The sequence below is a fragment of the Fusarium odoratissimum genome, assembly GCF_000260195.1.
Source record: "Fusarium odoratissimum NRRL 54006 unplaced genomic scaffold supercont1.95, whole genome shotgun sequence".
NCBI lineage: Eukaryota > Fungi > Ascomycota > Sordariomycetes > Hypocreales > Nectriaceae > Fusarium > Fusarium odoratissimum.
In genome coordinates, this window is record NW_022158800.1 from 1 (window position 1) to 27,963 (window position 27,963).

Consider the following 27,963-nt stretch of genomic DNA (forward strand, 5'->3'; position numbering starts at 1 on the left):
TGGAGGGTTGAGAAGTTAACATCATAGACCTTTGCAGCTCGTCGCAGACTTAATTTTGGGTCTGCCTGATAGGCCTGAAGTGCAAGAAGGATTTGAGCCTCTTTATTAGATTGAGACATATTATTTGGTTGAGAATCAATTGATTAGATGGTTAGATGTAAGGTTGAGGGATTTTTGATCGGCATGCTTGTCTGATCGGCATGCTTATCGTGTACGTTATCGGTTAAAATAAGATACTTAATTCTGCTAAAAGAATTCGTATTATAATAAGAATTATACTATTATTAAAGTTTTATTACAACCATGCTAGCATAGCATGCCGTGTTATCCGCTGCTAGGATAATAGCTTTGTTTTATTTCTGGACAAGAAACATTATCGGCACATCTCAGGAAAGTCTACCTCCCCGGAAACACACGGCACTGGAGAAGAAACGGATCAGAGACAAGCTAGGATTAAGTTATGCAGTTATCACTTAGTGGATGCCGAGACATAGGCCAAAGCCAAAGAGGTCCAAACACATTTATAAACAGCACTCATAGATCTGCACCATAAAACCCCATGCTAACCATCTGTCTTATTTCTTCTTTATTTAATTTTCACCACATTCTTCTGCAGATCTTTACATAGCTTTGAGCTACTACGACTATCTATACACAAAAGCAATATGTTCCTCAAAGGCGTATTAGTCGCGATGTTTGCAGCCTGGACTATCTCTGTAGCTGCAAACCCAGTTGCAGACCCCCAGCCCAACGATGCCCGCCTCCCTGATGTTCGCCTCTCGCCTCTAGAGGTTCAAGCTATGAAGGAAGCTCAAAAGCATTCTCCAGGCTACATTCACAGGATGGTGACACTTGGAACCGGCGAGAACGCCAAAGAGGTTCCCATCGTTGAAGCCGATCCCGATATGCTTCTAGATGGTGAGAAGGGTATGAGAGCACGCTCTTTAGCACCGCGAGGAACTTGCTTCAGCTTCCCTGCGACATCATCAGGTTGCATGATCGACTACTGCTGGAAAGATAATCACGGGAATACATGGTCGAGATTTGTCACCGTCAGGGGCAGTAATGGGCAGTCTAATCCTAGATCTGTGACAAGCAGTGACACGAACAAACTTTCTTTCAACACCCAATTCAACGACGGTTATGGTGGCTGGTTTCCGGAAGGTCATGAATGCTCTAATTCGGACACGCAGATTTATACCAATCACTTCTTGTATGAAGGCGGCGTAGGTACGGCCTATGTCAATCGTTTCCGGTGCGACAACTGCAACTTCGGATTCCTTCGCTGCCTTTCGGATAACCTCAAAAACAACTTGATCGCTTATGCCAACGGCGGGGGTCAGTCACAGGCATATTGTACTTGAATGAGAGATATCACCGTCAAGTTATAGTGCTTAAGAGCTACGATGAGAAACCGATTTGCGACAACACATACCGGCTGACGACTGGCTTAACACGCGCCAGCTAGATGTATTTAGTTACTTTCAAATTCCCTCTACTGAGGGCCTTTTTAACTACACAATTAAGTCATTTGTATCGCTTCCTAGAAATTTGAGTTCATTGTCGCCAGTCTATAGACCTAAAGCCACACTGAACCGGAAGGGCAGCAAGGAAAGACGCGGTGTCCGTCAGCTCCTGGCTATATTTAATTTCCCAACACCACATCTAAACGCACTTTAGATACCATCGCTACCTCTCGATTAAAACAACATCTGTTCTCCATTAGGTTTACTTTCGTTTGCACTACTGGACAAGTTGCAACACTCGACCATATCTCCTACAGAGCAACAAAATGGAAGCCAGGTGTCTATGTGTCTAATATTACAACTACATAATTATGTAAATCACGACAGATAGCGATATTCCATGTTTGTTTATTAGGACCCGAACCTCATAAGATATAACCCAATGTGGCACAAGTTTAGCCTAACACGATCAGCAGAGAACTTGCTGTAGAACAATCAGGCACTACAGCTATGTGATTCTTAGCTTTTCATAATCATTATTTCAAATAGAGGAAGAAATACCCAGTGACAGATACATGCTACTAGGAGTTTACTTCGCCTATATGTATATGTATGGCTACTTAGAAGATCTAACAACAGCTAATCCTTTAGTAAAACTTGCAAGGTCACGGAATATGAAATTTCCTTTTATGTTTCACCCATTAAGCCAGAAGAGTGAAGATTGTCTTAGGATCTAAATAAAGCTCTAACTCCCGCTTATTCCTAGACCAATCCGGGTGCTGCGAACCACCCAGATGCAATGGTCTCCAGTCGCCAGTAACAACCGCTGCACCCACTACCTGTAATGTCCATCGATGCCCGTTGATATCCTTGCACGATGACGACTCTTCGTGGCCACAGCAGCCAACAAACGAGGTCTCCAACTCGCACATCACTGGACGAAAGCCCGAATTTCATGGGGGCCTCGTCTCGACACGATATTTGAAACAGACGTGAGTTTTTGGCAGAAGGGCCTTCGACCTGCGACTTGTCGTTCTTTGACGCGCTATCGTTTCCTGTCTGTAAATCCTTTATCCAGTCTCCATTTAATCCCAAATGGGTGCATTTGGTTCCTAAAAAGGCGTCATGTGCAGACCATTATGTAATGCTTTTATAGTTAAAGCATTTCTTAGACAACCTAATATCATCAAGTACCCCCTGTCCCCAGGGGACCCCCTACATTGATCTGCACTACGACGGATTGGATCAATATATATCCGCATAGCTCAACATGTAGTTTGCAACCAACATACATAAAGTGGTCTGTAGGAGGCCTACCAACATGGCTTCCCCGCTCTCTGCCTGATTGCATTTGAAAGAAACACTCTTTTCCCTGTCAATCACTATCTTAAGTAGAAAGAACCTAGCTTTACGAAAAAGATTCCTCAGCGGTTAGCTATCCCAACATGTCTACAATTCCCGAACCGGATTTATTGCTTCAAGCCGTTTTCCATCATGTAGTTCTTCCTTCCAAGTTGCCTAGTAGGAACGACGCGGATAAGCTTGGGCTGGCATATGATCTGGGAAGTCGACTTCAGCGCGCCTTGGCCAAGTTCAGTGATAACCAAGACCAGGACGTTTGGAACGTCTTGCTTAGCTCCATGAAAGCTACAACAGTTCTCAATCAGGGCCAGCTGATCAGCCAGGAACTACTGGAAATGTTTCAAAGCATCGCTAGTGGGAAGAATAAGATCTGGCTCACTCTTTTCGTCACTCAACAGAATTCTGCCTTGCTAATTCATCGCAATGATATGTCTGTTTCTAAAAGCCTTTCGAGGTGGTGAAGACATGCTGGCTGACCCCTGCAATAGTGAAGAAACAGTAGTTTTCGAAGCATTCCAGACTGCAGCACCAGTCAAAGATGTTCTCGCGGCAAAACATGGTCTCATGGGGGAATTTCCTCATCATTCAGTCCGAGTCCCGTTCAACGTTTTCAACGACATGTCCTTCCTGAGTAATCTGTCTCAGCTTTTGGGACAGGCAAGCTATGGATCTTTTGATCAGTTCGCGGCGAAGGCTTCCAAGGGCGGACAATTGATTGCCGAGACCCGCGACTCCACAGACCCTGCCTTAGTGATGGAGATGCTCATGTCACTTTTGGAGGGGCTTGGAAGTGGCTTAGAAGTACAGTCGGTTCGTAAGAAAGTTCGGGATGACGTTGTATTGGGCTCATCTGAAGTTCCCTGGAGGCGCTCACCGTACTGGCTGGTTCTCCGTGTAGCATTGAGACGTATGCTACGGGAGTTGCTAGACCACAAATGCGCCGGCATGGGACGAGTCTATTACAAGTTCGTTCTTTGTACCATGTTGGCCGAGCTTCTCAAAGACTCTGTTGAACATCTGCACCCCGAGATGACGCTGCAGCTTCGATCAAAGCTCTGCCGCCGCATGGCAAAACTCAAGGCGGATAGTGCAGCATGTTCACTATCTTTGCGCCCATTGTATAATGATCTTTTCGCATCTACTTCGGGCGACTTTGGAGGCATCGTGAAGTATGCGACGGAACGGATTTCTTTGCAATGGGATGACTACAAGGCCAGAGTTGCTCGCCGCATTCCAACTCTTCCGTGCCGCGTCCCCGACGCTGATCTATACATGAGACTGGATAATAGTGGCGCCTTCTTGACATCTCAGTTATCACAAAAGCTCAGCTTTCTGTCCCGTAGGATCTCTCCGGACTTGCTTCAGTCACAAGAGGGAACAGTTCTCGAAGTTGGCCGCCTGGCCGACCGCTATATTGCCCTCGAGGAGAGTGAGAATGCGGCAGCTACGAGAACTACTGCCACCTCAGAAAAACCTCAAGAATTTTGCAACTCACTATCCAGAGGTATCATGGACCTGCTCACCAACGTGGGAGACACCTTCAACAAAGATTCGGTTCTGATGAGTCGCCACCTTCTCAGACTCTTTGAGCTTTGGACAAGCATGGACGAAGCGGCAACCTCTATATGTCCGTTACTCAAAGACTATCATCCTCTATTCATTCCCGATGCATTGGATGTACTTTGCTTGATGACCAAGGACGAGATGGTGCGGCTGTTACGAGTACAGCTGTACCTTCGCAATCGTGTGGACTCACACAAGAAAAGCCTGGGTACAATCTTTGATAAACCCACAACAAGGTCATCGTTTCCTGCCCAGTTTGTCTCTTCCACTGTGGCTGGTAGCCAGATGTTGATGACCGCTACACTGATTGATGAAGCCTCACTGAGGGCCCGAGAATCAACCCTATCCGAGCTAGAACGGCTGACAAAAAGGTACGACAGCTTGACACAGTCGCTGAACGACCTTGCCTGCACATGTACCACATCTCCTACCGGCAAAAAGATCACCAATGGTTGCCGAAGATGTCCGAAGTTTTGGCAACGAAAAAAGCTCAAGATCAGCGTCCATGAAGACTTTCTCCCATCAACCGACACTGACCAGCGAATTGCCCAACGAGCAGCTATTCTTCTAGAGCTACTTATTCCTAAGTACTTGAAAGCCTATCGTGCAGCAACTTGGCGGTTGTATCATCTGGGTACCACAGTAGCAACCAAAGGCGTTCCAAAACTGCTCCTTGACGATATTACTAATCTCAAGAAATTCTCCCAAACGGCGAATAGAACCTTCACGCTTGCTTCGCGCAAAAAGTCATTCCGGCAAACTCACTATGGCAAGTTGAAATTACCAAAAACGCCTGACCAGGTCGCTTTTCGTTTTGGAGCCGAAATTTCATACTATGATACTGTATTGGGGCTTTGGGCGGACGAACTCCCCAAGATCCCATGGTATCAGCACCTTTTAGGTCTCTGGCTTCCACAGGGCATCCCGGATCCATATGAAACGCCAAGAGGAGTCCTAGACATGCTTCTACATCATCCTTCTTCTTACGAGATCGTAGCAAGCGAATCAATGAGTCCTCGATCCATATCTGGTAACGATTTCTGTGCTTTCCAGCGAGCGGTTTCTGCACGAGGTCGACGCTGGCTCGAGGTACTGAAGGAAATGGCAGCTTCCAATTTTGACTTAAGTAGTCGAGCTACAAATTGTTTCTTCCAACGCCTTGCTATGCAGGCCGGCCCAGCTGCACTGGAACAAGGAATACTGCGTGAAGTTCAATGGGTGTTCAGCTGTGAAAGGTTCTGTGATAGACTGAAAGAGCGGCTCGAGGCTTGGATGGATACGATGGAACAGAATCGGAGACAGGTCGATCGGATGAGTACCGTTGTGATATTTAGCCTTCGGCTATATCACCTTTGCCCACAGTCATTTGCAAGACAGGCTCATGAGCTGCTGTTGAGAGTCCGTTCCGTCACCTCAAATTGGATTCTTCAATTACAGCATGACGTCAGATCAACGCCTGACGGTGATATGGCCGGTAAGTCTGCTACTTTTGCTTTCTGGGCCGCGTTGCTTTGTCGCCAAACATTCTGGGGTTGTTTAGGTCATGATGGCTTTGAAGCAACTGTGCTCAAAGACGATCCGTTACCTTTCTTCCGATCGTCAATCGCGCTTCAGGAGAACTTGCTTGATAGTTTGGATAGGCTGCCCCCTCACTTGCGAAGTCTTCTTACCCAAGACATGTCTGCTTCTTATCAGATGAGGAGTATTGTCGAGAAGTGGGTGCAGAGCGACATCGGCCTGGTAGAGAAGGCAATCGACGAGACATGGGCCAATGCCAGTGTTCTTGCTAAGAGATCTTACTCCCCTTGGAAGAAGCTCAAGGGTAAAAACTCGTGGTGGATTTCGTCTGAAACCGACCCTACTGGCTCAATCGCTCCACAGAGAGTACATTATCATGTACTTCAAGGTCACTTACTAGTGGATCAAAAGCCTCTAGGGAGGCTTCCCCTTGAGATCAGAGATGATGAATCTATGCGGGAGCTTTTTGAGGGGCGACAATTACTAACACGACCATCCGGACTCTTGGACTATCAGATCCTTACCGAAATGGAAGGACACCAAGTTCATGTTGGCATCAGGGATAGCAAAATAACCATCAAAGCTCTATTCAGAGGCTCCATTCTTCAATTCGTCCCGCGTTCCATGTTGAAAGGTCCCATGGGCTGGGACCTACCCGCAGATTTAGTCGACGATTGCGTGCACTGGCTGGACTTGACTACCGGAAATCTTGAGATGCGTCGAAAACCACGAATTTGGAGACGTAAGCTATCGAACTGGGTACTCGACACCCGAAATCGAAGAGCCACCAGAAATAGCAATAAGCCTACGAGGTCGGGAAAGTCGAGCACGGGAACCAGTCTTGTTGAGCCAAACTCGGAGATTGGGAGGAAAGTCTGTAGTATTTTTCAGGATTTTGAAGACTCCAAGAGGTTGACGATTTACCAACCTGCCAATGGAACCTTGTCCGTTGAGATGAAACGTTTAGAGATCCGCTTCCATGTCAACCAGAGAGGTTTACTGTTTTGCCCTCAGCTCAAGGCTGAAGTGGATCCTCAGCAAGATATCGGAACGCTCCACGGGTTATGCAGTCGAGTTACTCTGCGCGATATTTCAAACTCTAAAAGAAGGAGTGTTCTTATCCCAATTGGGAATATTCAATGGGAGAGACATGGAATCCATATCGCGGTCAGGATTTCCAACGAAGGAGTGTACGCTAAATATACCCTCAACTCTGTCCTAGGCCGACTTGACTGCCCACCTGAACCACTTCTTCTTTATCTGAAGGCAGCAATACATGCACTAACGTCTTTCCCACTACCGGATGACTTCACTGGGAAGACAGGAACAGAGGAAGCTCGCCATTGTCTGCTCTCGGCTCGCAGTCAGCCTTGGACTCCTTTGGCGGGCTTTCCACAGAGAATACTGTCTGTCATCAAGTCTTTATCACCGGAAAGAACTCTTTATCCCCCAGGCATCAATCTATATCAGAAAGTCCGATGGGATCAACATTTGACTTCCACAATCCAACATGAAGACTTGGCTCCTCTAGTCGCTCTGATTGAACGTCGGTCACGAGAGCTAGAGATGTTTGGTATGACACAACCTCAGCAAGACAATGTGTCATATGACGTGTCTGTGGCTCATTTGCGAATCAGAGGCCGTATTCGAAGGCAGCTTTATGAGCGTTTCTCCTTTGATTCTGATTCGATGGTTCTTTCCCAAGCGGCACAAACAGATGGTTTCATCCCTCTCCGAGACCAAAAGTCATCTGTGAAGAGCTGCCGAGTGTATCAGACCACCCGTGCGATGCTGGAATCTGATACTGGTGCATTCCGCCTTCCCAAGCTTGCTCCAACTTTGGAAAAGTGGAACACATTTCGGGGTATCAAGAAATCCTCATCAGATATCGATCTAGCGGCAACTCTAGGTGTTGGAGCGCCACAACTTTGGGGGTCCCTGGTCCAGAAGCTCTATGAAAACGGCCCGACGAGAACTTACGACAAGCACTTTTCCCTAGCTTTGTTAGCGTTCGACGACGATGTTGACATGGGTGTCATGATGTGGCTCGTGGCACTGTTCAAAAGCAGTAGATTAAGTCGCATCCGGCCGCCCAACCATTCCCTGTTCACAAACTTCCGCCATTTTGAAGAACCGTCCAAAGATGTATTTCTGTCACTAGCGCTGCCAGAATCATTCAACGACGACAAGAGCGGACCCGTGCCCAAAGATGATCCGAGGAAGGACGCAGCGTCACGAATCACCTCTCACATTCTCAAGATGTGGCCAAATCCACCTCTTTCGAGACAGGAGTTCGAATTATCAGTCAAAGGCCTAACCCGAGACATCCAGAACTTTAGCTTAAAGAAGACTTGGCAGAAGTTCTACCCCGAGCTTCGAAGATTGAAAGGCAATTGGGAGCTGTCTGTCTATCTCCTTCAGCTGGAGAGCGCAGCAGAAATGTTGGTAGGCGATCAATCGAAGGCGGATCAAAAGCTATACCAAGACCTTTGGGCTTTAAAACCAACACGTTTGAAAGGCAGGAGCCCAGAGGGACCCAGGAAATGTTTTACGGCTCAAGTCTTGATGAAAGACTTGCTATCAAGGCATAAATTCCACGATAGGTCCAATAAAGACTCTCAATCTTGGTTAGAAGAACAAGACCACTCTTCGGTTGGAAGTTACAATTCAAATTCATCCAGCCAGGCCTCAGAGTTACCTGTAGCTCAAAGAACGGAATTCAATACCCTCCAAGAGATTATACAGAGACTGATCTCTTCGCCCCTCACTTCAGAACGGGCTTATGGGGAGGACCTTCGAGTGTCACTCGCCGCTTTGGCTCTACCGCAACAGCGTCGAAAAGCACTTCATAACACACCACACATGGCTTCAGTCAAAAGAGAAATTACTCGTTGCCGCCAGCTCTTACGAGAGCAACAAGATAAGATCGAGAATTTGGTTTCGCAAGGTGACGAGGGCTTCGCGTGGCTTTCAAAAGGCCAGCTTTGGCCTTGCTTCTCACCAGTTGCAATTCTTGAACAGCTAAGAAATGGCAATAGATCGCGAGTACCTCATGCTTTGATTACCAGGATAGTGGAGTACGGGGTATTTACGGCGCGCTTTCAGCGTTACCTCCGGATAGAAGATGCAATTCTTCACAGAGATGATGGATGGTTGGAGGAGAACTTTGAGTCACAGGGACACTCCAACTGGAATCCACTCAAGTATCCAGAATGGCTTCTCCTAGAGATCGACAGCGACATGTTGATTCGACCCATCCAAGTCGAAGTAGCCCATGCTATTATTTCACCACCATCGATGTCCAATTCTGTTTTACAGATGAACATGGGCCAAGGTTCGTATATGTCACTGACATGTCACACAAAACGCGTAACTGACTATTCCTATAGGCAAAACCTCATGCATTATGCCCATGGCTGCAATCCTGTTAGCAGACACGACTAATCTGTGCCGATTGGTTGTTCCCCGAGCCCTTCTCCTCCAGACAGCACAAGTCATGCAAAGCCGACTTGGTGGGCTGGTTGGCCGAGAAGTTTGCCACATACCCTTTGCTCGACGATCACCTACCGACGGCCAAGCTCTAGAACTTTATCACAGTCTTCACAAGAGAACTCTCGCATCAGGAGGAGTCATGTTGTGCTTGCCAGAACACCTACTTTCCTTCAAGCTGAGCGGGCTCCAGAAGCTGGCCGACAAGGAAGCAAAGAAAGCGCAGAAAATGATGAACATCCAAGCATGGTTGGAGTCGTCCAGCAGAGATGTCCTCGACGAGTCTGATCTTACTCTCTCACCAAAGACGCAATTGATATATCCGAGTGGTACACCCACCATGATTGATGGCCATCCTCAACGGTGGCAGCTTATCGAAGATGTGCTATCGTTGATTGAATCCCATGTACCCCAACTTCAGGCCAATTTTAAAGATGGGATACAGGTGTGGCGACGACACCGGGGCTTTCCTGTTATTCATCTCTTGTGTGCTAGGGTTGAAGATCATCTTAACGCTCTTCTAGTAGATGATGTCTGTCATGGGCGGCTCTCATATATTCAGTTCAAAGCTGATGCAAGTCTGGATGCCAAAAGAAACGTCAGATTAGTACTATCAACTACTCAACTATCCGCATCCGTTTGGGAAAGCGCAATCGGGTCGTTAAATGATGAACCCTCTGGTAGAAAGAACCTCCATCTTCTTCATGGCCTCATTCCCCAGCGGCTGTTGATTCTCTGTCTGAAGAAGTCATGGAATGTTCAGTACGGCCTTCATCCGGACAGAGCTCCCATTGCAGTGCCATTCGAAGCTAAAGGAATACCTTCGCAAACCGCAGAGTACGGTCACCCGGATACGGCGCTTGTTCTTACATGTTTGAGCTTTTACCATGCTGGTTTGACCAAGTGTCAACTTCTCCAGAGTCTCCAATTCATTAGCAACTCTGAGGATCCCTCCTCGCACTATCAACGCTTTACGTCCTCACAACACCTTCCTGAAGACCTTGAACATTGGCATCTGTTGGAGATGGACAACGAGGCTCAGGTCACTATGCTATGGCAACATCTCAGGTTCGAGAAGCATGTGGTCAATCATTTCATGAACAACTTTGCCTTTCCAAAACACGCCAAGCAGTTTGGACTCAAGTTTCAAGCCTCGGCTTGGGACATACCCCTGCTATCCGAGAGTATGGAACGGCAAGGCATGACCACAGGCTTTAGCGGGACCAATGATAACAAAAAGATCCTGCCACGTACGATTCGTCAAGACGATCTGCCCACTCTCATACAAACCAACGCTGAAGTTTTGATACATCTGCTGGAACCGCGTAACCAAAAATGCTTTCAAGCTATTGATGGACACGGACGGCATCTGAATGAGATTGGGATACTGGAACTACTCCGAAACGACGGGATCAAGATATTGATAGACGCCGGTGCCCAGATCCTTGAGATGGAGAACCATCAACTTGCTGCGGCCTGGCTTGACGTCTATCCTGATGCCCAGGGCGCGGTATATTTCGATAACAACAGCCGTATCATGGTACGAGCTCGTTTTCAAAAGTCTCCCGTGCCGCTCTTGGCTAGTCCTTTTGCAGACAATCTCAACGAATGCGTAGTCTATATCGACGAGGCACACACGCGCGGGACTGACTTGAAGCTTCCAACATACGCCCAGGGAGCTTTGACATTGGGCATTAGTTCGACTAAAGACCAGATAGTGCAAGGTAAGTGCATAAAACTATCAGCAGACCGTATGACACTAACCATCATAGCTGCAATGAGACTGAGACAACTCGCGACAACGCAGTCCATCGCATTTGTTGCTCCCCCAGAGGTGTATACAAGTGTTTTGTCTCTTCGATCCGCCCACAGTCCAAAGGTTGCAGCCTCGCAACCATTGAAGTCTACTGACATTGTCCACTGGCTCCTAGAGCAAAGTTGTCAGGCCAGTGACAATATGATGTCCTTGCACATCGCCCAAGGGTTCGACTTTTGCAAACGTACAGATGCTCTATTGGACTTCAGAAAGTCCTCGCAGAGCAAAAAGAAGAGAGATAAGCTCCTGCAAGAAACTCAGCAGCCCGAGGGACAGACATTGGAACAACTCTACGGGCCGAAGCAAGAAGCATCGTCCACCGGCTTGAAAGTATTCAATTCTAGACATGTACAAAGCTTTGTGAAAGAACTACAAGGGTTGGAGGCGGATTTGGTCAAATACCAAAGGCGAGCGTGTTCCTCGGCTTTTGATGAGGTGGAGCAGGAAAGAGAAGTTGAGTTTGAGGTTCACCAGCTTCGTGAGAAGCAGAACCCTACACATCTTACAGCACTTGAGTTTCCGGGCCTCGACAATGCCCTAGTTCGATTTTGTGAGAAGCCTGAAGTAGAGCTGGCCAGCCTACATTTTATCCAAGCTCTTGACTTGATCGGCCATACCTATCTCGGACTTAAGTATGGTATCAAGGGAACTTCCTCGAAATTGTTTGTCTCCAAGGAGTTCTCTAGAACAGTTCAAACCCGGAAGACTGATGCTTCTTGTCGTCTTATGGTACGTCCTCTAGCAATTCACTTCAAACGAAATATACTGACAATGTACATATAGCGACCAGTTGAATGGGTACTCTGGAGACCTGCGATCGAAACAGCCTTGATCGTTATTCCTGAGGAAGCTGAGCTCCTTCTTCCAAAACTCCGTAGGATACAAACCCCCACGACGTTTCTTCTTACGTACACATCTGCATTCACAAGATCTCTTTTAGAGGTTGGTACCCTTGCGTACTGTCCTGTTCCAACTCCGGAGAAGGAACTTGCTATCCCTTCTTGGCTGAGCATCGAGATTGGTCTCATGGCTGGTCGATTGTATCTTCCTTACGATGAATATACGCAGCTGCGCATCTGTCTTGAAGTTGAGGAAAGGGCAGATCCTTCGGTGATAACCAATGATGTTCATCGCCGCAGGAAACATATCCTTCCCAATTTTGGTATTATCAACGCTCAATCGCTTTCAAAATTCCTAACTGAATGGGTTCCACATCGGTCGCGGTCATCTGATATCATACATACTCCTATGGGGTATCTGATTGAAAATCGGGATCTCCCTGAGAATCACCCATTCTTCACTTCTAAACCCAAATGGAGAGCTATAGAAACCAGATCATTAGCTGCTCATGGAGTGCCGATTAAGAATACAGAAGCCCAACATAGCAATGATGAAAGCGAATGGAGTGATGGCGGAGATGAATTATAAGAGCCTGTACGAGAACCGATAGTGGAGTTTTTGTAGATGTCTGATAGGATATCAGAAGCGAGGTTACTGGCTATCCGTATATTAAGTGGATATTTGGGGTGGAAAACGCTTTATCAAAACAACTTTACTGCTATTCATAGCAGACAGAGACAAGTTGAATAAACGCATACTCTCTAATATTACTAGCATAAAGATCTTATCGACATTGCCAACTGGAAGTCTTCTTGGGATTGCCGCCAATATATGTCTGCGTCTTAGGGTACAGACAATGTTTACGCTGAAAGTCGATTCCGTTAGTGGCAGTGTCGTTAATGAACTTGGTACCCGTCAAACTCGCAGGCGCTTGCCCCTTCTCGACCCAAGCCACCATGGCCGCCAATACATTATGCTGGGGGTCAAAGGGGACACCCGCAGCAGGGGCACCACCGCCTTGGCCAACAGCCCAGGCGCCAGGACCCGAGTTGCAGTGGAACATGCCTGACATGCGGAAATAGCGATAGTAGTCCTGCAGGTCGTTATCGGCAGAGTACATGCGATTCCAGAAACGCTGGGTATTGAATTGGGTGATTTGGTTATCCTGGCCACCGTGATAGCTGAGCAACTTTCCACCGCGTTTCTTGAACTTGGGGAGTTCTTGAGGGTAGGTACGGATGTCGAATGGGTTCAGCTCATCCGCCTTTCGGACATCATTCGTGTTGTAGGTGCTAGCATCCCAGCTGGGGTCGTTGTATACAACGTATCGGAACCAATCTTCAGAATAGCTGAAGGGGGTGCCTGCGATGAGCTTGGATACGGCCTGTAGTTCATTGCCAGGATTCATGCGAGGGAAGATGAGCTTGCCGTTGGGATATGTATAAGGAGCGTAGATCTTTTGCAGCTGAGCGACTTGAGCCGAGTTCAAGCAGTTCTTGGGACGTCTTGGGCTGCATTGAAGAGTCTTTGGGTTAAAGAAACACTTATCTGGGACCTCGATAATTCCATCCTCAACGCCATCGATCTTATCGCACTGTCGAAGAACTTCGTCATGGATCAGGCCTTTCCAGGTGTCAATGGGGATGTAGTTGGGTGAGTCTGCAGACCCTGTAATTGGGTAGAACATAGCTCTTTGGCCTTGGAGATTGTTGAAGTCAACAGCTGGGCATCCAGCTACAATTCCGTCATAGTCTTTAGGGTACTTCTCTGCAGCCTTGATACCCATGCGACCGCCCAGCGAGCAGCCGAGATAGTAATTGTGAGCTGGCGATTTGCCGTAGAAAGCTTTGATGAGCTTCTTAGCTGAGCGAGTGCCAGTATGCAGACTTCGATGGTCAGCTAATGGTTCACGGATGAGAAATGAGAAGGAAGACCATAGTACTCACGCTCTGTAAGAGAAGTCCTTGATAATTTCAGGGTTGTTCAGCATGGTGATACCCGTGGTACCATTATGGCCGTTGTTGGTACCCATGGTGGCGAAACCATTGGTTGTGCCATAAGCAAGATCCTCGTATTTGATGCCTAAACGTCTTGTCTCAGCTTCACCATAGTCTTGTGCTTGTTGATTGGGAATTCACTCACATCCATCGATTCCGCCATTTCCAGTTGCAAGATATCTCGATTCCTTCCAATCAGTAGGCAACCATAGCTCAAAGCTGATCGAGGACCGCTTTGAGGTGGGAATTTGTAGGGCAATGCGACAGAGGTCGACTGTGACAGCTTGAGAGGCGCGGTTGCAGGTCGGGACGTTGTCTGATAACTGTAACGTTGTACCAGCAGAAACAAACTCCTGTCGCGTCAAGGTCGAATTCTTTATGAAGCCCGCTGGCTTGAAAGCTAGACACCTCTTGCGGAAGTGTCCGTAGTCACCATGGCAAGCAGCACTCGCTACCAGGCAACTAAGTACAACAAGACACCAGCAGATACGTAGTAACAGAGCCATGATTCCTTTCCTTTGCTGCAACAGTACCCGGTCCGTCAGTGTTGAAGAACTGCGCCTCAGGTTCTAGTTAAAGGAATGGCAAAAGAGGGCGGGATGAGATGGGATGACGAACAAATGTCTCTCGGCCACTAGTCGTTGTACGACCGAAAAACCCGATGGATGACTAGGATAGGTCTTGACAGAGCGTACCTACGTAGGCGAGGTGCAGGGGCGCGGCGCAGACGCTGCAGTTCATGTTCCCCGAGATTGGGGCGGAGACGGGAGATAGAGAATCGGATGATGCTGACAGGAAATTAATCGGGCACAACAGGTGCCTGTTGGTATGTAAGCACTAAGGAAGATTGTTTCCGGCACTCTGGAACCAACAGCAGGGACCGCGACAAAATGCATTGAGGTTCATGAGCCACTAACCATATGTGATTACTTTCCCGACAGTGATTTTCTAGAGTTGATTCTGAAGGCTTGAAGTCGTGAGGTCCGAAGCCTTCAGGCCCGGAACTTCCCCCATCGTGAATAGAGTTATTATTAGGTACCAGCCTAGCTAAGAGTCTGTCCCTCTTTCCCCATTGAAGCACGGGCTTCAATTTAATCGGACGGGATGTGGCATTTAGCTTGACGTTCTACAAAGATCTTCGGCCCCGTCGGAATTGGGGACGGTGGACACATTCAGTTCATCTTGGCAATGTTGAAAATGCAAAATACCTCAAATGATTGTAGTGAAGGATGCATGTATACGGGGTTTCTAGAGTCAACGAGACACTATTGGTGGGATCACATTGTCTACAGATAAGCCAAGGCGGCATTACCGCACCCGTGTGGATACCAAACTTGACAACATGCCAGGGGTATGAACATGGTTATAGCGAAGAGACAACGAGCCTACTCCGTACTCTGTACATGTTTCCTCTCTTTACCAATCTGGTCTATGATTACGGCGATTTGGGACTGAAAGTGATAAAGAACGACTTCGCATGTGCACCTCACTACACACGCAAGATATGGAATAATTGTAAATCCTGGAGATGCGTATGGCGATCGAAAAAGGCATGACAGACTTATCGTTTGCCCAACTGCTTAATTTTATAGGTGCATCACAAACGCGGTTCCTGATACAAATACAATCAATCAGGTTGAGATCCAAGGCATTGTTTATCCCTGATACATTATAAGAAGACGAGTCTACATGTCCAAGTCTATTCTATACATTTTCATGCTTTGTGCTGGGATAGTGGCCAGGCGCAAATAGCTCTTCCGTGCTACGGTCTCTGCTCTGCAGCTCGATATTGAGCACCTCAGTCTTGGTCGGCCCAATCTTGCTAAACCCTTGACGATCGACCTTTCGTTTTTGGCTCGTGGTTGATGCCATAACACCCGAGCTATCCATCCTAGTTTTTCGCGTGTGTGAGGCACTCGTTACAGTCGTTGCTATCCCGCTAAAAACAACCTGGAAACAAGGGCGCATTGTCATGATAGTGGAAACAATGACGGCAGTAAATATTTCGGCCATGGCGAGAGTATTGGGCGTGGTATTATACCCTAATATAGTTAGAATAATAATGAGCATTGGGAGAAAGGAATGGACATACAGTGAGGATCAGTTGCAGCTCCTTCATTAGGCACGTAGATCATCACAACGCGAACCACAGCGCAAGCCGTATGTCTAACTCGTCAGCTCATTAATACAAAGACCTTCAATAGATGTCTGTGTCAACGTACGCAAGTCCCAACGCAATGAGAAAGAGAAATTGCCATATTTCCTTATTCCGATGCCCTGTTGACAGAAGAGCAGGAAATGGTATCAAGACGAGCAAGACGGACGTGAAGGAGTTGATGTAGGCATTTGCTACACGGAATTTGGTGTTGTCGATGCATGTGCCGTCGAGATCCCCTTGCCAGGCTTTACGAATTGGGTTGCATTGGAAGGTCGACACTAGAGTGCCGCCAGTGTAATAGGCAATGTTGACGCCCATCAGGGCAAAGTTGGCATACCGTGCAATTTTTGTACTCAAGAGAACAGGTTTGCTGAAGATGTTCATATAGATAGTACAAATAGAAAGCTTGATCACGCCCGCTGTCGCCTTGAAAAAGACCTGGTTGAGCCAGAAGCACTGCGATTGTTAGTGGAGGGATGGAAGTAACGTGGAGGTGGGAAGATCTACAATTTTAGGCGTCAGAGCTTTCTGGATATCTGGCGGCAGATCATCTTTGTGATAACCATAGCCCCATCGGAAGTATGCTGACACTCTGTCAGAGGTGTTTCGTCAACAAGCTCGCGACACTTACGGTCTAGGTTGAAGCCAGCAAGACATACGCTCAGGGACTAAATAGTTAGCATTTGTGATAGAAAATATTGAGTTGCACGAAACTTACCAGACCAACTATCAACAGGTAATCTGGTAGTCCAATGACCTTTTTCCAGAGACGCCAGGATATCCTCCATATGACTAAAATAGTAGCGCTAGCCAGCAACGTAAGCGTCACGGCTTTGAGCTTGGCCGAATTGTTAGGCCCTTGGTAGTACTCGGACATGGGCGTGTAATGGAAACTGCAGCTTCGAATAAACAGCTCGAGGGAAGACGGAGAAAAGACCGAGGGACTGGTGCGCCTTTATTTAAAACATAACATGTATGCGCGCACTGCCTGCAGCAGCACATTGCAAACGAACAGCCCATTTGGCATTTAACCTTAAAGGCCGATACGAACTTTGTTACGGTTGACAAGGTATTGCCACACTCGACAGCCACTGGATTCACATCCTTGTAGCAGTTCGGACGAGACCATCAATCTGTGACTCGATTATTTACATGGATCTTTGCATGCAGATATTCTTGGGTTGCATGCGCTGCGGCACGGCTGGAAAAAAGAAAGTTCCTGGACAATGCATTGCCATTTATTTATTTAAGCAAGACCGGTGGTGATTGAGTTATTGGTGACTTCAAGTCATGCCTTCACAAGAGACACAATTCCTCACATTGCAAAACAACGGCTACCGGTAGACTAAGCCTCTAGCCACAGGGTCTCAATCATACCATTCGTGTATCTATCTCGTTCTCAAGGTGTCTAGATCTACTTCTAGCAGCCAAAGAGCCGAGAGATTCCACCACTATCCTGTACAATATTGGTCATTTAACTTCAAGGGACGTTTTTGCTTTTTACCAGCAAGACGGGGATTTAAAGCTGTCCGGGCTCTTTATTCTCGGCCGTTGCCAAGCCCATGGAACCACCACCTTAAATAATCTATTTCCTCTGATCAGATGTCGGATTCGGGTTAATTCTCGCCGATACGATATAAACAGGCATATCTCTTTGACCGTGTTGGTTGCCCACTTCTCTTCTGAAACTCGCTTGCCGGTAATCGGCTGCGCATTGCTTGGCACTTTTTCAGGAGATTTCCTGCGCCAATTACCTTGACAAAAAGCAAATCTGACAGGTATGCCCAAGCGAGCCAACAAAGCTTTTAACGGCCCACAGTCGTGGAGTATGGCTGGGGTTGGAGGTTATTTCAGGCGGGCATGTAACCTTCTTGAACCGGCGTCGCTTCCGACATTCCTCATATGGTATAGACACCGCACAAGGACTAGGAACGGGACGGAAGGACGGGCCAACCGTTTCCGCTGACAATCAACGGCTTTGGATTCCGAAGATTGGGAGAGTATAAGGGGTACCGGACATTAATATATTAGCATGGGCAAATTGAGAGCTCAAAGTGCTAGAGACGAATTCCTGACTATCGAAACACGAATGACAGCAGAGACTTAGCTTTGCCGCTAATTCCGCCGCCATTTGAAAGCAGACTTCCATCCGCGACTATCTAGGGTCGGGTAGTGGCTTGGGAAGACCTGGATTTCTCCCTCGAGATTAGATGATCACAGGATGCATGTGTAATATATCAGTTATTTCAACTTAAGAAATGCATAAACTGATTTCATTGGGAGGAAGAATTTGACGATTTGATTGATTCAATTGGGGTGATTGATTGATTGAGTTGGCATATGATGAGCGCCGTTCTTTATAGTGTGTTACAGGGTGTTATACTTCGTCGCGATTATCCTTATAAGACTTCAATCGACGCCATTCCCCCTCTGCCTCAACGCTCTTTTGAAAGCACTCCAACGAGATTCAGAACCATCCGCAGGCTGTTGCAGTGACTTGTCACGTAGCTCATTTAGATCCCTGATAATATTGATAGCCATGTTCGCATCTAGTCTGGTCCAAGGCGACCAAACTCCTTTGTAGACCTTGAGCCCGACCCAGATTACTAGAAACGCGATTACCTATTTGCATGATTAGCATTTGTTGGGTGTTGAAGTCTTGGCTACCTACCGTCAGATATCCAGAGCAGAATGGGATGATGTGAAACTGTTTCCACAAAAAGACTCCATTGCAGATCAGAAGAATGACTAAACAGCCCGTAAAGGCAAAGCCGGCTAGGGCTGGTTGCCAGTAACTTTGATACGGATAGGCCTCGGATTCCTGTTCGCGGTCTCGTGCCAGGTGTATTCCTTCCCTAGCCAAGGCATCACGAAACATGTGAATACTGGTTTATAGTCAGCAGTAGCCTGCTAAGATTTGCGGAGGAATCCATAACGAACCAATAATAGTAACGGATATATGCCAAACATAAACAAGCCCAGACAATGACAACACTGACAGACCCCATCTGAACTAAGATCTCGACAAACTGTGAGAAGTTAGTCTGGATACTGAAAGGTTAGGAAAATCGAAGAGGCAACTAACCTTTCCTAGTGTCGACCCTGTATTGAAACTCTCTTTTCGTTGGAGAAATGGGACCCAGCAAAAGGCTACAGCGGAAATGGCCATTGCCCGCAGCGGCACCCTATTGCGGTCCGTGACGCCAAACCAGGACAGAAGTCTTGGTACATACTCCTTAGAACGAATATTCCGCGTCACACCGAATAGTGTCCTTGACGCAACATATAAGTTTGTATTTGCACATGTAAGCGCTGTGAAGACGATAAAGGCATTAAAAACATTATCTAGGTTGTCAATCTTCGAGTCCTGTGCAGCAATGATGAAAGGCGAGTATGTGAAGCCTCGTTCATTTGGGTCTGGCTCTGTGCAGTTCTTGTCCTTTACCGAGGCAAGTCTCTGCAGGCCGCAGTTATCTCTCTTGAGGCTTAGAGTGACGAGGAGTCCGCTGATAGTGTAAGCAAAGGCAACGAATATTGGTAGGAAGACAGCTGTAAACCCGAGTGTCTTTTTGACAGCCCTATGAGATGAAGCTAATTCTGTTCTTTGTCGAGGAGGCGATGAGTTTTCTGAAGTAGGACCCTCTGATGAGCCATGGCATGATCGAGGTCTCTCTGGTACTGAGGGCCAGCGAGCTTCTATGACAGAAACAGCAATGTTCTCAACGCCAGCATATGCAAAAGTAGCGATTGAAAGACACATCCTGGAAGATGTTAGCAAATTGGAATGCCCGGCCCGTTTCCATCCACAGAACTTGCTTACATAAAGCCCTCGAACCAACCATTGGCAGCATTATTATCGTGTTCAAAAGGTGCATTCCAACCTATGTTTCCGATTGTATTAGCGTTTTTAACTTTGGGCTTCCTCGCAGCATCTTCGAGGTACTTACTTGACACTTTGCTCACAGGTCTGTCGGCTATTCTGGGTCATCAGCATATGTCTCCACATCTTTGATTGTGACCTACGCAGAGACCCAATGTAAATAAGACAAATGATAATTATAGCCAAGAAAATTAGCTTGATAATACCAGTGACGACTTCGAGCCAACCATATATCTTGTACCATTAGCTTGGTTTTTGATAACGTAAGATAGAATACGTAAACGAACCTCGACCTTGACTGAATTGATTGCCACGAGTGTTATCGGTAAAGCGACGTATACGAACCCCTCAGTGAAGCCCTCCATATCGGCAGTCCAGAAGTTTAGGACGCTAGCAGAAGTGGTGATCAAGGCAGCAAATCCGATAGAGTAGGTGAACCTGACGATGAAATGTTACCAGGGGAAAACTGTAGATGGTGCCGAAAAGGCCTACCAATACGCGATGCCTACAGCATCACCAAGCTCTCTGTCAACAAATTTCTTGACAAACAAGGGCACTGCACCTGGTACAGGCCATAGACATAGAAGCTCAGCGATACATTGCATAACCGCCCAGACCAGGATACCGAGAGCAATGAATGACAGAACGACCGCAACTGGTCCTCCAAGTTCAAGAATTTGGCCACTTCGAACATATAGGCCTGTTCCAAGCGTGCCATTGATTGCGATCATCTATTTCAGTGTCAGTTCATAAAAGCCTAGGTAGCTCAATGTTAAAGCTGAGTGTCCTAGACTTACGAAAATATGAATGCCTCTGAGCTTTCGTCGTACGGTGTGAATGGGAAGTTGTGGAACCTCGGTGACACCACGACTCCGTGGCCCAAGTACCGTTGGAGTATTCGAAGTGCCATTGAGTCCGTTGGAAGGTGTGGAGTGATCACCACTAAGGATTCCAGGATTGGATCTTGAGATGTCTTGCGATAAAGAAGTATTGGGGGCCAAGTTATCGAGAGCGATGTTCGGTCCCTTTGCTTGACCGGATACCATTCCAGACATGTTTGCGGAGTTTAGGCAGTAAAGAGTTGCTAAGATGATGGAAAAGGGTTATAGGAGTTGTTTAAGTATGGAGAGCCAACTTCTGGCACGGCGGGATTAAAAATTGTAAAAGATTCCTATGTTCGCCCCTCCTACTCCTGATACCGCAGCCTAAGCCCTGAGCCTCTAAGCGCCCTAGGGTGCCACCGTGAATCCCTAGAAGAGATAAGAACCTGCGGCTTAATCCTCTATTACTTCAAAGTTCGGCTCCTGAAACATTACAAGGGTTGGAGAGGCTGGTTCGTATTGCTTACGTGACGCTAAGGTTTGTGTAACTTGGCTAGAGAAGTCTTGCTTGGGGCCAGCCTGATTTCTCCTCACTGTCACAAAAGGAAAGCAACCCGACGAAAGTTATAAAGAAAATCGAATAAAGAGATTTTAGACATAAGAACTAACATATTCTTACTCACTACTTACTCCCATAAGCGACAGTGGATTGGAACTCTGCTTAGGCGGGCTATGGTGTGCAGGATGAATTTCCTAAGTTGCATCATAGCCAATGGGGAGTAGTTTCTACCTCCGATCCTCCCAGCCTCCTTGACCTCACCGCTGTTTGCCTTGCGGAGACAGTCTTGGATGCCTTATTTGGAATGAAGACAATTTCAAGCCATAGACAATATTTTATTCTCAGCCTCTTTCATCCCCCACCGTCCGTTCACTTGTCTAGAGCGGTTGAATGTAAGCAAAAGAAGCCTCTCTTGGAAATGGGAGGTTTAAGTTGGCGGTTGCTGCCTACTTTGTGAGCTTGAAATCAGGCTGTGCTGCTGGATGCTGCATGTGGCGTGGGACTATTGCTGCATCAGAGCCTTATCACATTCCTCCCGACCAACGAAATTCGTTCAACGACATAGACACGCTGCAGTCGGGCGATCCGCCAAGCCAATACGAAAAAGCCATGTCTTATCAGGTTCTAATGTGCATTGAGGGGTACCGAATTGTCAACAGAAGGGATTACGTGTCACTTGAAAATGCGTCGAGATGCATTTGCGAGGAATTGGATGGATGAGTAGGCAGCCGGAAGCCTGAATTGTTACAAGTACTATTGATGAACCATCTTTGAGAATGGAGGCTCTGTTGGAAGTAAGGCAGATAGGATATGCCAACAATTAAACAACAATGGTGGGCATAAAACACGTTCTCGAATCACGGTACTATGACAAGTTGAAACTACAAAGAGCCCTCGAGAAACGTTTTCCCGATCAGGATGGGAAATTTGACTTGAAAGTATGTGCAGCGCCCTGGCGCGCGTTGTGCTGCTGTAGGCTGACTGGCACTGAAGAATGTCAACGAGAAATGGGTTTTCTACGCCCCTGAGCAAGCTACCAAGGTATGATCGCTCGAGGAAAGACACACTATTACTTCATTAACATTATGACAGGAAGACTTGAAGTAAGGACATATCGGTGCCATCAGATCGACAATATGAATTGACGGATACTAGGGACGCCGAGATCATTCCCACTTCGTAAGACTGTGCAAATGCGACCGGGAAATGACAGGCTGAGCGAGGCACGTGGAACTGCGCGGATCCCTCTGTGGCCTATATCAGGCTCTGAGGCAGACTGCTAAGAGAGCCTAGCAACAATGGGAATGGGGTATTTGAGAGCCTGACTTGAATTAGTTGAAATAGAGTACAAATCACCTCATATGAACGAACTTAAAGCACCATAATTCCTCCCTTACTTCTGGGTTATAAAGTACTTGTTTCAGTCAGTTTAACAATACTCAGCTCGCATCAATGCATACATTAGCGCCCAATTTTGTCGATGAAGTCATTGTGCCCATCAGAGTCATCAGTACGGGGGAGAAAATAAAAGATGAAGATAATACGAGTGCAGAGGTACATCAGTTATCGACTTTGGAGCAGGTCGAGTCCCACTTCAGCCGCACCACGCACTCCTACAACTTTGTGTACGTACTTCCGGAGCATTATGTCCATGCTTCTATGCACTGTGCTGATCGCCGAGAACAGGTCGATATGTCAGCGTAATTCGTATAGGCCTTTGGAGATAACCGAGCCAATGTTCAATCACCTGATTAAGAAGTTCGATTTGAAGGCTTCTGCATGGGATGTGGCCTCTTGCTTTTATGACAAAGATTTTGATATTGAATCTACTTACTGTGCTCCCTTTACTATACATCATAATGGAAATGTAACAGGTAAGCAATTATCAGGCTCCTATGGTCCATGATCTCACATAAACCCAGAAGTGTCATACACCATCCGGTATCCAGAATTCAAGTCCGCTGAGGGGACCTGGGTCATTCGGCAAACCGGGATTTATCAGAAGTTTAACACTAAAACATCGCAGAACTTGTTCATCTTGCTCAATCCTGCACCATCCACGAGATTGCATCAGTACGCGCAGGTCTTGGCATCAAAAGGTCCTCAGAGCATCCAGCAGGACTCCTTTTGGCTACACAAAGAGCTTTTTAGAACCTATTTTCCTGCGTGGAGACTTTACAACGCTTATTTGGAGAAATCGTTGATTCCGATAGTAAGTATACATTCAACGAAGTTGATCAATTGACTGATTTGTTCGCAGGCAAACAACGCGGTAGCCACCTTTATTGAGGAACTGACCGAGACGGAATACCATCATCTCACTGAGCTGGCATTTCTTGAGACCCGCTTAGTACAAGTCCCCGCTATGCTGGCAGCTTCAAGGGATGTCCTTGAAGGTCTAGTATGTCTTTGTCGTGAGATAACCGGTAGAGAAGACGAGAAGATTGCCGAATTTTCAAGATCTGCATTGGCAGCCATTCAGCAACATATCCGCGAATGCGCAGGCTACACCAGAGTAGCAGACTGTCTAGAACAACGAGTTCAGAAGATCACACAGCTTTTGGCTAACACTTTATCCTTCCGTGAACAATTGAACGCCAAGGTGCAAAACAACAGTATGCTGAAACTGAATAACCTTATTACTACCCTGACTGTCCTATACTTGCCTGCATCTTTCGTGGCAGTAGGTTTCAACTGCCCATCTCTCTAACCATATACAACGCTAATTAGTCACAGTCTTTCTTCGGTATGAACTTCTTCGATTTCGATAACGAGTCACGCCAGATCGTGGGAACCCCTATCCTTTGGATTTACTTTCTCTGCTCTGCGGCTATGACTGTCATGACCTATGTCTTTTATCATTTATTGATCCAGAAAGCACTGCTGAAGAGAATAACATGGAAGATTCCTTCAATAAAAATGTATACCAGGACGAGGACGAGAAAGAAGGAACTCCATAAGGGGCCAGAGCTTGTGTAATCTAGCAGAGTATTCGCTATTACCTAAATCTATGTACCGAGTGAGTTGCTGACATCTATCTGAAACACAAAATACCGACCCTCAAGCATGTCCACCATGATACGTGCAATAGTCACATTTCCCTCACAAGAAACACCCAGTTTTGCTTGATAACCCGCTGATACACCGATATCAGCCATCTTCGTAATCTTCGGCCGAACATCTGGACTCTGGGTTTCAATGTTCAGAAGAAGAAGACTTTTGCTCCCAGATTGTGACCCCAGAGCAAGAATCTTTCTCGAGTGCTCGACAGTTGCGATCTTCAGAATACGATAGCTTTGGATGGGCGGATGGATGACTACCGTTGGACTCGATTCAAAACCTTCGTATCTGAGATGGAACAGTCGCTCTGCTTGTGAGGCTATGATGAGTTCGGATCTCCGGCTCTGATTGTCACTCTGAAGGCACGCCATGTCGGTGAATAATCTTTCGGCATTATTGTTCGTGGACTGGAGAGGTTTTGTTAGAAGATGATGATATAGTTTCAGCAAAGCAATACTAACCCTTTGCATTAAAGCTTGCTCCTTCATATCTAAAGGCTCGATGATGAAAATATTCACCGAGAGAGTTGAACCCTGGCGAATAATTATATATCCTTGGTTTCTCGTTTCAAGAGTCAGGCAGGTGATCTCGCCTGGAGGCAATTCCAGGAGGGTAGCCTTTTGATCGATGATACAAACACCAGCATCTTTGTGTTCGCTCCTTGTCGTGTCCGAGTAGATGCTAAATCATATGTTAGGATTGCTCAATATTTCTAGGAGTCACTTACCTTGCTGCTGGGGTAGGCTGAGGAGCTGGATTGAATGCAATTCTGCCAGTGAATAATGAAGGGCGGCCTCTCTTATCCTGAAGGATACAGGCCAAGGAGTTCCTGTCAGGGGAAACTGCCAGCATATGAATTCCTGGATGTGACAGTGTTACTCTGCTGTACATGTTTAGCTTACGGTCAATTTCGACGTCGAATATGTAACACTGTGAGATATTAATAGGTCAAGTTTGGAGAAAGTCTAGTAGTGTATAACTGTCTGTACTTACATTGAACAATTCATCTGTCGTTGCTGCGATCAAGTATCTGTTAGTTAGCCTCACTGATCTCCACGAGCGACTCCAATCTGCAAGGGAATATTGTCCAGCGACTGTCAGGGTAGACTCTCGCTCACTGTCCGTTGAACTCATTCTTGAACCCATACTATAGACCCTGCGGTACGGTATTGCATTGGTTAATCCAGAGCGGTCGTCGAACAGTGTGATGGTTTTGTTGGTCCAGTAGGCTACCCTAATACCATCTGGCGAGCACACGCTATCTTTGTACTTTAGCTTCTTGTCCACTTCTAGTCTCCATCGACGAATATTTGTCTGTGCGAGTGACTGCTTGCTCTTGCGTCGGAAAAGGCTATCTTTTATCAGTGAATCTTTTCCTGTCATATTGATTAGGAACCTACCCTAAAACCTTCTCTTGTGCCTTTTGAACTAGGGAATGAGGCATTGAGTCGTTTTCAGTGATGCTGAGCTCGCTTTCCACGGTGCTGTACTTCTTCAGTGTCGCCTGCAAAAGTTCGACAATTCTATCTGCACCACACCGACTGCCCTGATCGATCAAGAGCACCTCACCCTCTAGGGACTTGAGCATATATTTCACAGCAACTCCTTCCGAAGGACTCCGTTCGGCGGCTAATTTTATCAACTTTTCGTGCTGCTCAACAACTCCACGGTTAATCTCGAACCCGATATTGGATTTGTTGTACTGATAAAAACAGTCGACGTTTTTGTTGCTGCACAGAAGTCGTGACTCGCTGTAGCCTCCGAAGCCTTTGTATCCTTCTCCCATATATGTGAAAAGGAGGCTGAGAATACAACCGAATGACCAAATATCACTCTTCTCATTCATCGTCCTGCCTTCTAGTTCTGCCTCGACTGGTAGGAACATGTCTGTACCTCGGAAGTTTTGAGTCGCTGAGGCTTGGCTGGGTTGGTCTTTGAAGCGTGTCCTGAAGAGATTACTTAGATCTGCTTGTGACCTTGTTCTTGTCTTCACTCTCGAAAGACCAAAGTCGCTAAGCTTCCATATCATGTCACGAATGGAAGTTTCTGATCTTCTGCGAGTATCGTGAAAGATAAGAATATTGCTCGGCTTGAGGTCCATATGGTAGCAAACAATCGGATCGCCCTCTGATGTAGTCATCTTCCTGTGAAGAAAATCAAGGGCGCCTGCAAGCTCTCTAGTAGAGCGAATGATGCTCTCTCGTGTACTCGTGTCGCTAGGAGATATTTCCGGATTTCTCTTCATATACTCCTGCAAGTCCAGATCTGCGCAGGGCATAAGAAGACTAAAGGTTGATGGCTTTCCTTCTATGACAATAGTGCCAAAACTCTTGAGGATGTTGTCATGCGTTGCCTGGCCGCTGAAGATATCTCTGATTGCTTTGACTTCCTTCTTGAAGCTTACCTCTGCGGTGTCAACGCAGATAAAGTCTTTGCGAGCGATGGTCATGGGACTCGAAGTAGGCTGACTGAAATCCCCATCCGTGGTTAAGTGGCCTTTCGGGATCGTAACTTTATATACAACGCCAAAAGCTCCGGACCCGATCTGCTCTTGCTCCAGCCATGGCAGTGATTTTTGGTCATCGCTGCGAATCATCACAAGATCTAGACTCCCAAGCACCAGGGCGCAGAAGGGACGCTGCTCATCAAAAAAGTCTCGTCTATCAGACGGCCGTGAGAAGAGACGTTCAAGAAATTCCTTGCTGGCTGGTAAGAGGTTTGGTGTCTCTTGGTCTTCTTCTTGAAACTCCGCCTTATTTCCAAACACTAGTGTATCCAGAAATTCCTTTATGGCGTCGATTGAGCACTTGGCGTAAATTAAAACTGCCAAGAAATGTTGAAGTTTCTTTTCCTTAACCTTTTCCGCAAATTTGCGTGCGTTGGCTTGGTCGGTGTCCGTTGGCATTTTTGCATTCGCGGCTTTCAAGGCTCTATAAACAGCCTCCAGATTTGACGGCGAAAGGACATGTTTGACCATTCCTCGTGTGGCGAATTTTTCTGTCGTATTTTTCTTTTCGAGGCCATCTTTGAGCTGTGATCTTATGTCATCGAGTAAGTCATCATATAGCGACCCCATTACTACAAAAGAAAAAGCGATGGTGTTTTATGGCTGGAAGCAACGAAATGAACTGAAGGGATGGTTGAGGCTGCGGCTGTAGTGGGGTGCGTATGTCTTTATTAAAGCTTGCTCTCACGCTTACGTGGGGTGCGATAGGCAACCCCAATCCTTATCAACCTGAGGAAATCGGCGAGAAAAGAGATAAGAAGCTATCGATTGGCTGAGCTTTCATCTCACCGCTGTACTACAAGCGCTAGCCCAATATCAGGCCCTGGGACACTTTTCAGCCGCAGGGAACAATTGCAATTCAAAGCACATTAGCACCATGTTTACCCTCAGCTCTTTAGAAAGGTTGATTTCTAGAATCACCAGATAT

General features: G+C 46.8%; 8 protein-coding genes across 9 annotated transcripts; 4 read left to right on the plus strand and 4 right to left on the minus strand.

Annotated features, from left to right (window-relative positions):
- Positions 1–692: 692 nt before the first annotated feature.
- Positions 693–1,364, plus strand: FOIG_16587 (uncharacterized protein; the record flags this gene model as incomplete). Its single annotated transcript, XM_031218049.1, has 1 exon — positions 693–1,364. The coding sequence occupies one exon, from the start codon at positions 693–695 to the stop codon at positions 1,362–1,364; it is 672 nt and encodes a 223-aa protein (XP_031052227.1).
- Positions 1,365–2,911: 1,547 nt separating this feature from the next.
- On the plus strand, positions 2,912–12,642 carry FOIG_16588 (uncharacterized protein; the record flags this gene model as incomplete). The annotated part of the gene is made up of 5 exons (XM_031218050.1): positions 2,912–3,258; positions 3,317–9,243; positions 9,299–11,122; positions 11,171–11,943; positions 11,998–12,642. 5 exons carry the CDS (start codon positions 2,912–2,914, stop codon positions 12,640–12,642), a joined length of 9,516 nt encoding a protein of 3,171 aa, XP_031052228.1.
- Positions 12,643–12,792: 150 nt separating this feature from the next.
- Positions 12,793–14,830, minus strand: FOIG_16589 (uncharacterized protein). Its single transcript, XM_031218051.1, has 3 exons — positions 14,197–14,830; positions 14,001–14,136; positions 12,793–13,940 (listed from the first exon to the last, which is right to left on the minus strand). Exons 1-3 carry the CDS (start codon positions 14,555–14,557, stop codon positions 12,839–12,841), a joined length of 1,599 nt encoding a protein of 532 aa, XP_031052229.1. The 5' UTR covers positions 14,558–14,830; the 3' UTR covers positions 12,793–12,838.
- A 925-nt stretch (positions 14,831–15,755) lies between these two features.
- FOIG_16590 (uncharacterized protein) lies at positions 15,756–17,086 on the minus strand (the record flags this gene model as incomplete). Its single annotated transcript, XM_031218052.1, has 6 exons — positions 15,756–16,093; positions 16,144–16,217; positions 16,274–16,665; positions 16,717–16,793; positions 16,841–16,877; positions 16,928–17,086. 6 exons carry the CDS (start codon positions 17,084–17,086, stop codon positions 15,756–15,758), a joined length of 1,077 nt encoding a protein of 358 aa, XP_031052230.1.
- A 1,532-nt stretch (positions 17,087–18,618) lies between these two features.
- Positions 18,619–21,144, minus strand: FOIG_16591 (uncharacterized protein; the record flags this gene model as incomplete). The annotated part of the gene is made up of 9 exons (XM_031218053.1): positions 18,619–18,831; positions 18,881–19,094; positions 19,150–19,238; positions 19,295–19,970; positions 20,030–20,183; positions 20,233–20,323; positions 20,377–20,527; positions 20,582–20,820; positions 20,887–21,144. The coding sequence occupies 9 exons, from the start codon at positions 21,142–21,144 to the stop codon at positions 18,619–18,621; spliced, it is 2,085 nt and encodes a 694-aa protein (XP_031052231.1).
- Positions 21,145–22,156: 1,012 nt separating this feature from the next.
- FOIG_16592 (uncharacterized protein) lies at positions 22,157–23,096 on the plus strand. 2 transcript variants are annotated; one of them, XM_031218054.1, is made up of 4 exons: positions 22,157–22,407; positions 22,463–22,510; positions 22,562–22,572; positions 22,625–23,096. In XM_031218054.1, the coding sequence occupies exons 1-4, from the start codon at positions 22,300–22,302 to the stop codon at positions 22,650–22,652; spliced, it is 195 nt and encodes a 64-aa protein (XP_031052232.1). In that variant the 5' UTR covers positions 22,157–22,299; the 3' UTR covers positions 22,653–23,096. The 2 variants fall into 2 exon arrangements, with proteins under 2 accessions (XP_031052232.1, XP_031052233.1); XM_031218055.1 differs by having other exon boundaries at positions 22,562–23,096.
- An 18-nt stretch (positions 23,097–23,114) lies between these two features.
- FOIG_16593 (uncharacterized protein) lies at positions 23,115–24,527 on the plus strand (the record flags this gene model as incomplete). Its single annotated transcript, XM_031218056.1, has 4 exons — positions 23,115–23,343; positions 23,392–23,681; positions 23,730–24,152; positions 24,206–24,527. 4 exons carry the CDS (start codon positions 23,115–23,117, stop codon positions 24,446–24,448), a joined length of 1,185 nt encoding a protein of 394 aa, XP_031052234.1. The 3' UTR covers positions 24,449–24,527.
- FOIG_16594 (serine/threonine protein kinase) lies at positions 24,433–27,650 on the minus strand. Its single transcript, XM_031218057.1, has 5 exons — positions 25,930–27,650; positions 25,523–25,880; positions 25,257–25,459; positions 24,991–25,210; positions 24,433–24,936 (listed from the first exon to the last, which is right to left on the minus strand). Exons 1-5 carry the CDS (start codon positions 27,603–27,605, stop codon positions 24,478–24,480), a joined length of 2,916 nt encoding a protein of 971 aa, XP_031052235.1. The 5' UTR covers positions 27,606–27,650; the 3' UTR covers positions 24,433–24,477.
- Between the last annotated feature and the right edge of the window lie 313 nt (positions 27,651–27,963).